General features: G+C 32.7%; 1 protein-coding gene, 1 non-coding gene and 1 pseudogene across 2 annotated transcripts; 2 read left to right on the top strand and 1 right to left on the bottom strand.

Moving 5' to 3' along the window:
- The first annotated feature begins 213 nt into the window (after positions 1–213).
- LOC107035116 (olfactory receptor 4A47-like) lies at positions 214–1137 on the top strand. The gene has a single exon (XM_015252184.2). The coding sequence runs from the start codon at positions 214–216 to the stop codon at positions 1135–1137; it is 924 nt and encodes a 307-aa protein (XP_015107670.2).
- A 1815-nt stretch (positions 1138–2952) lies between these two features.
- LOC140692481 (U6 spliceosomal RNA) lies at positions 2953–3059 on the bottom strand. The gene has a single exon (XR_012068052.1). It is a non-coding gene; the product is annotated as a U6 spliceosomal RNA (small nuclear RNA).
- Positions 3060–8726: 5667 nt separating this feature from the next.
- Positions 8727–9647, top strand: LOC107035119 (olfactory receptor 4A47-like; annotated as a pseudogene).
- Positions 9648–12770: the final 3123 nt, after the last annotated feature.

The following is a 12770-nucleotide window of genomic DNA, read 5'->3' as shown; positions in this document are numbered from 1 at the left end:
TTGTATCATATCACTGTGCATAAGAAACTCTGCCTTATTCAACTTGGTAATCACATGTCTATGATCCATTGGATACAAACAAATACTCCATACAAATTGTTTTAATTGAATGGATAAATAAAGGATTATACTTACAATGCATTTAAGTATTGTCCCCCTTGTTTTGTAGCTAAACTGCTTCTAATATGTGAAGTCAGCTTCTGTACAGACTAGATGGAACCAAGGAACAATGTAACTTATTTCATCCCCCTGGGCCTCACACAGAATCCAAAGAAGCAGAAAGTCCTTATTGTCATGTTCTTGCTTTTCTACATTTTGACTGTGGTGGGCAGCCTGCTCATTGTGGTGACAATTACTGTCAGTAAGACCCTCAATGCACCAATGTACTTTTTTCTTGCTAGCTTATCATTTATAGATCTAATTTATTCCTATTCTAGTTCCCCCAGATTTATTTCAGACTTCTTCTTTGGGGAAAACATCATATCCTTTGAATCTCGCATGACTCAGCTTTTTACTGAGCACTTTTTTGGTGGGTCAGAGATTGTTCTTCTGTTGGTGATGGCCTATGATTTCTATGTGGCCATTTGTAAGCCTTTGCATTATTTGGTTATCATGAGGCAAAGGGTGTGTGTTGTGTTGCTGGTGGTGTCCTATGTTGGAGGTTTTCTGCACTCAATTATTCAACTTAGTACTATTTATGTGCTCCCATTCTGTGGCCCCAATGTCATTGATCACTTTATGTGCCATATGTTCCCCTTGTTGAAACTTGTCTGTACTGACACCTTTGTCACTGGCATCTTAGTGGTGGCCAATGGAGGACTGATGTGCAGTATTTTATTCCTGCTCTTACTCATCTCTTATGGAGTCATCTTGCACTCTCTAAAGAACCTGAGTCAGGAAGGGAGGCAGAAAGCCCTCCAGACCTGTGTTTCCCACATTCCTGTGGTTGTCTGTTTCTTTGCTCCCTTTATTTTCATGTATGCAAGACCTGCTAAGACGTTCTCTGTTGACAAATCATTAAGTGTGTTTTATACAGTCATAAGCCCCATGCTGAACCCATTTACCTACAGCCCAAGAAATTCTGAGATGACTAATGTTATGAAGAAACTCTGGAGAAAAATATGTCATATCAAGTAGTAAATAAGTGCTTCATCCATGATGAAGCAATAAAATTAGCATTAAGGCCAATCTCCTTGGAATGTAAAAGTCTTCATAAATCTGAAGTAAAATGTCCTTTTCTAAAGAGATTTATGATAATTATAATTAAAGAATGAAGTATATACTTGTGCATTTGGTAACAGTTTCCCTGCTAAAATGTAAACTCTAATAGTGTCTAATTTAACACTGCATCTGGAAGGGTGGAATGCATTTACAGTTGAGAGTCAGCAAATGTTATGCAATGTATTAGTCAATGAATATTATAGAGGTGCACTATTTTTTAGTTAATTTCTGTATTTATTTTTACTTTCTTATTCTTATTTTTGTTGTCAGTCAGATTTCTGTCTTTTATCTTCATTCCTATATTTGTTAAAATATTTAATACTGTACAGACTTTCCTCTTTATTCAATTTCATTTGCTTTACATATCCTATTTTTAGTGTAATACTCTACTTTTGAAAATAAGAAACTGAAAATAGTGGATAATAATAAATATTAAAATAGAATTGATACAAAAGGGAATATGTAGAATAAATCTCTTAATCCTCCTATAGCAGTATCTCCCATTTCTTCAAATGCAGTCACTCTGTTCTTAAGATTCTTCAAGTTATAATCTTTGCAAAAATTAGCGTATTTTCATAGATGTGTTTGTGATGATGTCTCTGTGTATGAATTTTGCTATTTAATACTCAGCCTCCTGGACGTCTTCATATACCAATCTATAGATCTACCTCATTCTCAGTCTCCTCATACTGCTTAACTTCTTTATAAATATACAGTGACACTGATGTATCCATCTTCTTCATGCTTTCTTCAGTCTTTCTCCATGACAAGCAGTTCTTCAATTAAGTCTTTTTGAAATTTTCTAAGTATGAGTTCCCAGTGGTGGAATTGTTGAGTCAATTGGTTTATGTATTTAAAATGTTGATGTTCATAGTTATTGAAAAAATGCCATCCATGAGCTTGTATCAAACTCACTACCCTCTTCATTCTGGAAAATATCTGTTTGCCTGAATTCTCAAAAACCATTGCTTGATAAATATTTTGGGTATATAACAGTCTGATTAAGGAAATTGTGTTTCATTTGTATACTTTAATTATAAATAAGTAGAATTGAATTTGGGTACCTATTCAAATGTTTAAAATGATTTGTATTCGTTTACATGAATTGCCTATTAGTGATTTATGTGTTTTATTTGATTGCTGATTTTTTTCCGTATCAATTTTTAGAATTTATTTATGTACTAAGGAAATGATTTCCTTTTCCATGTATGTGGAATTATCTTCTAGCTTGTTATTTGATTTTGTTGTTTCTATACTGTGCAGAATATTCTTGGCCATGTAGAAATATGTTTATATTTGTATAATTAAATCTATCCATATTTTCTTGCTTTTATGTCTTGTTTAGGAAGAATTTCCTTGTTTCACCATTACTAAAATATCCCACATTTTTTCAGCATTTAATTTTTAAATTTTTTTATTGTTTTATATTTTATATTTAGATTTTTGAACCATGTAAGTAGGAATTGCATTTTAATTATTTTTCAAGAATCATTCAAGATCATTTTTATAGGTGCAATAGTATTTTCCTCATGACTTGATATCTCAACTTTGTATTCTAAAATATGGTATGTGCTTGGATAAAAATCAGGCCTCTATTAACTTACAGTGATTCATGTGACTTTTAAGCATATGATGTGATTACATTTGATTTAAAATATGCTTTGATACCTCATAAGCCTAGGACTCCTTCATTTCTATTCCTTATCAGAAATGCCTATTCTTTTTTTTTTTTTTAATATGGAACGCTTCACGAATTTGCATGTCATCCTTGCGCAGGGGCCAAGCTAATCTTCTCTGTATCATTCCAATTTTAGTATATGTGCTGCCGAAGTGAGCACAGAAATGCCTATTCTTGCATATTTGTTTTATAATTAAAATTCAATAAGCTAGTGTAGCAAAAACTAAGTTTAGTTAATATTTTCAATGAGACTTGATTTAGAGAAAGTTTATAACTTTAGTGAATTGAGATTTCTTATCCACAAACATGGGTATTTCTTTTATGTTCATATAAATCTGGTATATTTTTATAGATTTAGTATTTTTGAGTTCTTTTGCTACTATTGTAAATAGAATCTTTTGTTCTAATACATTTTCCAATTGTCTGATATTTTAATGTAAAAATTCTTTTTGTTTTCTATTTTTACATAATATAAAATCTTTACAGTGCCTCATTCATCCTTTTTAAGTCAAAGCTATGTAAGTACTGACAAATATATATAGTTATGTAACCACCACATCAATTAATATGCAGAATGTTTCATCACCAAAAATATTTCCCCGTGCTCCTTTGCATCACATCCTCCCTTCACCTCCAGGTCTTGGAAAACACTGATCCATTTCCATTCCTATAGTTTTGTCTTTTCCACAGTGTCCTATAAATTGAATCATACAGTATGTAGTCTTTTTTTTCCTCCCAGCATTGTAAAGGTATAATTGAGAATTCAAAATTTTCTATATTTAAGGTATACAATGTCATGATTTCATATACATATATGCTGTAAAATGGATACCACAGTCAAGCTAATTTACATACCAATTACCTCTCATGAATATCTAGGTAATTTATTATTTTTGATGCCATTGTAAATGGGATTATTTTCAAAATTAATATAAAATATTTTTAGATAGCTCATTGTTAGTATATGTAAATGCAGCTGATTTTTGTATGTTGATTTTGTAGCCTGCAAATTTATTGAAGTTGTTTATTTGTTCTAACAGTTTGCGGTGCAATATTTTTAGGTCTTCTATACATAGGATCATGTTGAATATCTAGTCTTTTAAACTTGGCTTCTTAGTCCTGGTATCATGCATTTGAAATTTGTGCATATTGCATTTGTTAATAGTTCATTTTATTGCTGAGTATTATTCCAAACTGTATGACATTTATCCTTTTCTCCATTAAGAGATATTTTTATTGTTTCCAGCTATTCAAAATTATGGATAAAATTGATACAAATATTCATGTATAGGTTTTTATAAAGTCAGGCAAACAAAGAGCCAGAATATGAAATAATTATTTTCAAGACACCAGATGTCAATAATGATTGACAGTGATTGCTGAGTGATGAGAAATGAACAAGTGAAGCTCTAAGGTTGTTCTGATTTATTACCTTTAAAATGTTTCCATATTGTGGTACAGAGAAGGATCCCTCAAAAGATCCTGGTAGACTCTGAGTTGAGGAGATGAAGTTGAGGGTCTGAGAAGACCAAGGCACTGAGGCAGCTAGATTTCTGAGGGTGGAACACTGCAGATCATAGACCTGCGGGGCAGAGAAAGAGAGATTCAGAGGCATTGAGGGAGGCAATGTTGGAGATCTGGAGAGATCCCCCTCAATTATTCATAGTCTTCAGGAAACTACATGAGGATGGGAAAAGATCTACCCACATAGGTTAGAGAGAGGAGTGCTTGGTGCTCAGACTGGGCTAGGAATAATGCCTATTCTCAGCAGCTGGAAGGCTTCATTGTTCACAGGGTCAGTAGAGGGAGTTAAATACTAAGACAATTCTGCATCAGCAGTGGGACGTAATTTAGCCCCAGACCCAGTACCGCTTCAGATCTGCTTCATAAATCATAACAGCATGAAAAAAATCAGAAATAAAACATTTAAAAGAATCAAACTAAATATTGTGCTCACAATTTTGAGTCTGTGATAATATGAGATCTTGGTCTGATTATTTCTCTTATGAGGACCTTGTTTCATTCTGGTATAAGGATCACGCTGGGTGCATATGCAGCGAGGAGATGAGCTGGGAAGTATAATTTCCTCCCATCCCTAAAAGTATGTATGTAGGATTGGTACTATTTCTTGATTGATTTTTATGTAGAATTCACTGATAAAGCTATATGGGGATGGAATTTTGGGAAGGATTTTAAAGAAATAATTTTCTTGAGTGTTAGATTATTACAGTTTTTAATTACTTTTCTTAGTGTGTTTATGTAGAAATTTGTGTTTTTCATAACCGTGGTCCATTTTCTTTTAGTTGTCAAGTATGCTGTCATAAATTATTGTATCCTTTTATTATCTTTTTAAGTTCTGCAGACTCTTCATACAGTGATGACCCTCTCTTCATTCTCAATTATGATAATTTTTTTCTCTTAATTTTCTTATTCATTTTTGCTAAGATCTTATCAATTTTACTAGACTTTCAAAGAACCAATTTCTGGATTCATATATTTTCTCTATTTTTTCAATCAATTTCTATTTCAGTGATTTCTGTATTCTATTTACTATTTCCATTGTACAATGTTCTATTTACTATTTCCATTGTACAATGTTCTCTGTAATAGTTTTGCTTTTTCTTTGCTAGCTCCTTAACATCGAAGTTTAGGTCATTTCTTATAGCATTTCTTATAACATTTCTTGCTTTCTAATGCTTAAAATTAAAGCTATACATTTCCCTCTAACCATTCCTGGAGCTACATCTTCTTTTTATAGTTTTTAAATATATAGTTCATATATATCTTTAATACATCTTTTTTTACACATGTATCATTATCTTTCTATTGAAAATTAATTTTTCCAAAGATTCATGAATAATTTAGACTTGGGTTGTTTGATTTGTATATAACTGGAAAATGTTATATTTTTGTTGTCAATTTCTTGTTGAATTACATTTTTATAATATATACATATATTCTATATTATTAAGTCCTTTGAAATGTATTGCAAATTCTTTTGTGGCCCAGTTTATTGGTTATTTTGATGAATGCTCCATGAGCAGTTCTTTGAGATAAATAGAACAGTCCCACAAATGTTTTCTCTTTCCCTACTCCCACACTAACACAGATTCTCTCAACTTGGCTCTCTGAAACCATGTGACAAACTTTATCTGCATTATAAATAAGATTTAAATGACTTCTTTTGAAATTAACATTTATTATCTTCTGGAAATCAGATCAGATGTCATCTGCAAAGACAAAGCTTAAACAGATTTTCCTACTTTGAAGGTCATGATTTAAACAAGAAAGCTTTTACATATTCTACTTCTACCCAGACTGGACTGTCCCCTTTTGGAGATATGACCTCAAGTTGTTCTTTCAGGATTTTCCCTCAGAGGACAGGGTTCTGAAAGGCCTATTCTACATGGTGATTACCTTGGTGGCATCTCTGGAGATAAGAAGTGTACTGTCAAAATTATGATTAATGTCCCAATGAATTTAATTAGACAAGAATCACCCTTGGAGATGCACCAGTTGAATTACTCTATAATATGTACTGCAGTTCAAATGTAGATAAAGTGTTTGTGGACCTTTGCCATTACCCTCAGAGAGTATCTGTCTGTACTAGTACTCACGTGATAGGCTTCTTCCCAAAATGGAATGATGTACTCAAAACATAATAAAGCATGCATATGAAGTATTCATCCTTCAGGAAACCCAACATTCAACAGTGCTGTATGAAGACAGGACAGTGTAACAGGTTGAGAATCAAAATGTGATAAAGGCTTTTTCACTGTTTCATTTTTACTGGTATAAAACACAAAATGGCAAAATTTTTATCTAATTAATTTAAGCATAATTTACAGTTTTTTCTTCAATTAAAATGTTGATTTAATATTTCTTTGTTAAGAGGACAAATTTTGCCAGCAATTTATATTTTTAGTCTCTGTTCAAAATCAAGATTCAAATTTCTTTAGGTATCAGGGCATACATATTCATTTTGAAAATTCTAACAGTTCAAAAAGATATATTTTTCTAAAAGATTGGGATGAATCAGATTTCCTGCAACATGAGAAGAGTTGGTCATGTGGAAACAGGTCAAAGTCCAGTGATGGTGTAAGTGTCCTGTTGTCTGTGTTCTCAGAGATGGAATCAGTCAATGAAGGACAAGGGAGAAGGCACCAGAGCCCAGTTCATGGATTGAATGGCTGTCTCCTTATGCAGGTAACCCAGGAAAGTTTATACACAAGATTCTGAACTAGACTTTATATTTTGCAAAAGTACATTGGTGGTGTGAGAATCCAGTCTTTCAGAAGTTCCCCTATCTGTTTCTCATGATCAGCAAAGTTAGGGATCTTTGTGATCACTAAAATATGTGAAAATCAATTCTATTATGTAATACCCTTTTGGGATATCCTCTTATTATAAAGATCTAGAATAAATTTACCTTCTCTAACATCAAGTATACTTTAAAAATTAATTTCAAGTATAACTATTTGGGAATAATTTAATGGGCAGATATTTCTATCTTATTCTTTATTTCCCCCCTTTTTAAACCCTTGTGTTGAGGGCTGACTTCCACTAGATCACAGCTAGGGAGCTGCTGTGCTACCTAGGAAACCCCGACACAGAAGCATGTCTTCTATCAATGGTTTAGCACCAGGTTCCCCACAACCTGTGATGCATGATGGGTGAGGGGGCAGCTGCCTTTCTGGCCATGCCCCGTGTCCCAGGACAAAAAGCTGTCCTCAACAGATACTTCTAAATCTCATGGTAGTTTTAATTATGTGCTGTAAGCATTGCATTTTTATCTAAACATTCCAAATATAATTTAGAGTTTTTTCTCCAATTAAAATGTCAGTTTAATATTTCTTTGTTAAGAGAACAAATTTTGCCAGCAATTAATATTTGTAGTCTCTGTTCACAATCAAGATCAAATTTCTTTAGGTATCAGGGCATTCACATTCATTTTTAAAATTCCAGCAGTTCAAAAGAAAATCTTCTGTTAAAAACTAAAAGATGATGTAGCATCTGTAGAAAGTGACTGAGTGACTTCCAAGAGCCCAATGTAATACTGTAGTAAGTAAGCTGTTGCTTCAATTCCTGTTTTTCTGTTCACATATTAATTTCAGCATCTTATCATATGTTTGTGGACCATTTTGATGTATCCTTCCTTTAATAGTTTGTTTATATTTTTATTTATTTTATATTTTTATTTATATCTTTTATCAGTTAATTGCTTAGAGATATTTGTCTATTTTAGATATTAACTCTGTATATGACTTCTAAAATGTAAACCTTTTCTCCAAACTACTTTTGTATATTGACATTGTTATATCTTTTCCTAAATCTATGCAAAATTTTTAAATTGTCAAATATATCTATTTGGGATTTTAATGATTGGTTAAGAAGATTCTTCCACCTTTAGAATGTAGAAAGTTACCTCTTTTATTAACTGGAAAGTAAATATTAAGTAAATCTTGCTTTGCTTTTGTATTAAATCTTTAATAAATTTTAATTTTTGTAATAAGTATTACCTATATGTACAATTTAATTAGCTTCCTGATGGAAAGTTAACTGTGGCAAGTGATTTATATACTAATTTATCCCTTTCCCATATATGTCCCTAATTACTTGCCTCTCCATTAGCCTATAAGATTGTTGAGGTTAAGGATAATGTTTTAATCAGATTTGTATTATAATTTCTGAAAGTACTGGAACATAATAAACCATACTGCCTATTGGCTGAATAAACAAATTATCTTAAGATTTCAAGAAGTCACTAATAATAAATATATTTACAGGTAATTTTGTCCTGAGCTCTGAAATAAGACATATAGAAGAATCTATGGAGCAAAGGAACAATGTAACCAAGTTTGTCTTCTTGGGGCTCACTCAGAGCCCCCAGGGTCAGAAAATGTTATTTGTTGTGTTCTTGCTCATCTACATGGTGACAATGGTGGGCAACATACTCATTGTCATGACTGTGGTGGTCAGTTCAACGCTGGATTCCTCCATGTGCTTCTTTCTTGGCTACTTATCATATATGGATGCTGCTTATTCTACTGCAATCACCCCAAATATGATTATAAACTTACTCAGTGAGAAGAAAATCATTTCATTCCAAGCCTGCATGACCCAGCTTTTCATAGAGCACTTATTTGGTGGTGCTGAGATTTTACTCCTGGTGATCATGGCTTAAGACTGCTATGTGGCCATCTGCAAACCCTTACATTATTTGACGATCATGAATAAGTGAGTGTGTATTCTGCTGCTGCTGTTGGCTTGGGTTGGTGGGTTTTTGCATGCTGTAGTTCAACTGCTCTTGGCTTACAACCTTCCCTTCTGTGGCCCCAATGTCATTGACCACTTCCTCTGTGACATGTATCCCTTGTTAAAACTTGCCTGCTCTGATACCTACATTATTGGCCTCACTGTGGTTGCCAATGATGGGGCAATCTGTGTGGTCATCTTTATGCTCTTACTCATCTCCTATGGGGTCATCCTGCACTCCCTGAAGAATCTTAGTCAGGAAGGGAGGTGCAAAGCTTTGTCCACCAGTGGCTCCCACATTACTGTGGTGGTCCTCTTCTTTGTCCCTTGAGTCTTTATGTATGTGAGACATCCTTCTGCCTTACCCATTGATAAGTCCTTGACTGTGTTTTACACTGTTATCACTCCTATGTTGAACCTTCTAATCTATACTCTGAGAAATGGAAAGATGAAAAATGCCATGAAAAAGCTCTGGACCAAAAAAAGAAAATGAGACATCAGGGAAATGTATTACTTATTTTCTATGAAAAGTTACTCTTTCTAAGTTAGCCATGAATGATCATTTAGCTGTAGTAAATTTCTCCTCAGGTTTAATAACTTGAGAATGATGAAAAACATTTATTATTTGAATACTTCCAATGGTCAAAACATATTTTTAAGATTTTCATAATTTTTCAGTTCAAAGCATATATTTTATGTGAATTATATTTTTAAGATTTTTAAAATTTCCTATGAAAATATGTATAGTTTTTGGTTATAAAATGTCTCTGTTGAGACTACTGATTTCTGTTCTATATGGCCAGTTAAGCTATAGTTAATCCTATAAATTTATTTTAGTTAGTGGAAGATTTTCTTATGTTTATGTCTTAAGTAATGTAATCTTTCCAGAATCAATAGGGTTCATTACAGATTTTGGAAAAATAAAGTAAGAAATAAGACATAAAAACTTGGTTCACTCCTCCCTACACAGAAACAGCCCATATTAATATTTGAAACACGTGTTTTATTTTTCTATCTGAAAGATATTTTTATATATCCTTTTGCTTATATTGCTCAGTATGTTAACATCAAAGAAGAGTGATGTTTCAGAGATGCAACATTAATAACCAAGAGGCTAAGTATATTAAAATAATCTAAATAAACAAAGTGTATATACATGAAATAACCAATCTTACTTATTTTTACAATTGGGAAATCATATTATCTCCTCAATTGGAACAGCTTTTTTTGGTGTTACATTTTCATAAAGATGACTCATTAATCGCCCCAGATAGTTTAGACTATCTGATAATACTTCTGCTGGTTTTCATTATCCCCATCTCCATTTTTGCTCATACTGTTCCATGGCATTCTTTAGAGACACAGGCTCTGCCTTTCATCTGTAAATTCATCATAAACCATAATCTGTCAGCTTCAAATATACACTACAGAACTTGACACCAGATATTTTGAGTGATATCGTTAAAAGACATGCTGCAGTATATGTCTTTCTCATCTCTTTTATTAATGAAATACAGATTATTAGGAAGAAGCCAGAATACATTGTTCTATTTGGTCAAGATATCATTAATAAATCTTCTTTTTCTCTGAATAAGGCTTGAAACAAAATATTATCTGCCTTTAAAGTGGTCAAAATCATGCAGTCAAAGAAACTTACTATTCTACCTCCCTTATTTATCCTGGATACATGAGGGGCTAAGGCTAGGGGGCTGTGGGTGATTTTTCACTGGTAAATCACACTGTATGAAAAGCCTCATATTCTGATTTGTATTGCTATTGTTGTTATATGGATATTTCTTATATTATCCCAAAATCTTTCCAAACATCATAGTATTCATCAAATAATATCAAGCATTTGATTTGATTGGAATTTACGGAATTAATTTCTCCCCTTTTGGCTGTTGCTATAGATTGAAAGTTTGTTTCCCTCTCCAAATTTATAAGTTAAATCCTTTATAATATGGTGGTATTTGGAGGTGGGCTGTTTGAGAAATAATTATGTCATGAATGTGGAGCCCTGATGATGGAATTAATGCCCCTATAAGAGAACTTTGAGAGCTCACCTGATCCTTCTGCCACATGAGGACACAACAGATAGCTGTCTGTAAACTGAGGAGGGACCCTCACCAGACATGGAATCTGCTGACACCTTAATCTTGGAGTTCTGAGACTCTAGATCTGTGAAAAATAAATGTTTATTGTTAAAGCCATCCAGTCTGTGGTATTCTGAAATAGCTCCCCAAGTGGACTAAGACAGAAATTTAGTTAATTTTCAAATTTGTATAATTCTGTCAAATGATGAGCTATAAAATTTTGCTAATTATCTGTATTCACTGGTCTATAAACTCCCTGGTGTCAGGGAAATTTTTTTAGCTGTCTTTATGTTCTCATAATATGTGGGACATAGAATCCACTCTATATACTGTCAATTTCTTGAATTCTTCATCTATTGGAGTGAAAATTTTTATTGAAAAACTTTGATTAATTCTTTCTACATTAAATATATATATTTGTCACAAATATTTACTCTTCTTTGACATTTTCTACAAATACTTACCATGTTATTTATGCTGTAATAATGGCTATTTTTATAAAAAGATGTTGTTTAATAGTCTTTAACTTTTGGATTTCTTTTATCATGTCACTCTTGGAAAATCCCATTTCCTTCCACAGATTTTATAAATTTTAACTTCTTGTTTTTTTTTTAAATAACTTTTCAAAACATTTTATCTTTAACCCATCTAGAATTTAGTTTTATTAGTGATTAGGAAATATCTAAGCCTTCTTTCCCCCAACAGGTAAACTAATCTGACAATATTATTACAACTTTCAGTAATAATTTGAAAATTTTCCATTTAATATATCAGGTTTTATATCAACTAGAAGCTTCAATTTTGGGGCATTTTTTTCTCATCCTTCACCTTCCCCTCCTCCTCTAAATTTTAGGATTATTCTGCAAAGTTTGAAAGCTTCCCAGAAAAAGAAATTTAGAAAGTTGTGACTCTACATATTTATTTTGAGGAAGACATGTTTTAATATCTTGTTTTCTTATCCAGAATAAGACACATATTGTGAAGGGTTGATTGATGTCTCAATAAAAATTTGTAATCTTCTCTCTAGAGTATATCTTGCCTTTTGGTTTTCTTAAAATGAGGACTTTCTTAATTATATTTAATTCACATTTTCAATGAGCTGGTCAGAAAGGGTTTGATGTCTTTCACTGGTGTGAATTACAGCACAATCCTCAAAGCCAGGAGCATATGTCTGTACTCAAACATTTATAGGCCTGTATCCAACAATACACGTCTGTATCCCACCACACACTCAGATCTGTATCCAACCTCATGCGAATATGTATGACCACCTGTATGTGTATATTCAGTGATATGTAAGTCTGTATACAATTTCATGTATGTATTTATATGTGAACACGCATGGGTCTGTATCTCACAACACATGGGTCAGTATTTGACTACTGTTATGACTGCATGTATGTATGTATATGCATATGTATCTGATATGATCACACATGAGCATGTATCTGTCCACATACAGGGCTATATCTTGCCATTCACTAGTCTGTATCTGACTATATGAATTGAGGAAGAACTTGATG

Source organism: Vicugna pacos, unplaced genomic scaffold (genome assembly GCF_048564905.1).
Source record: "Vicugna pacos unplaced genomic scaffold, VicPac4 scaffold_5, whole genome shotgun sequence".
Lineage (NCBI taxonomy): Eukaryota > Metazoa > Chordata > Mammalia > Artiodactyla > Camelidae > Vicugna > Vicugna pacos.
This window is presented reverse-complemented; position numbering and strand designations above follow the sequence as displayed.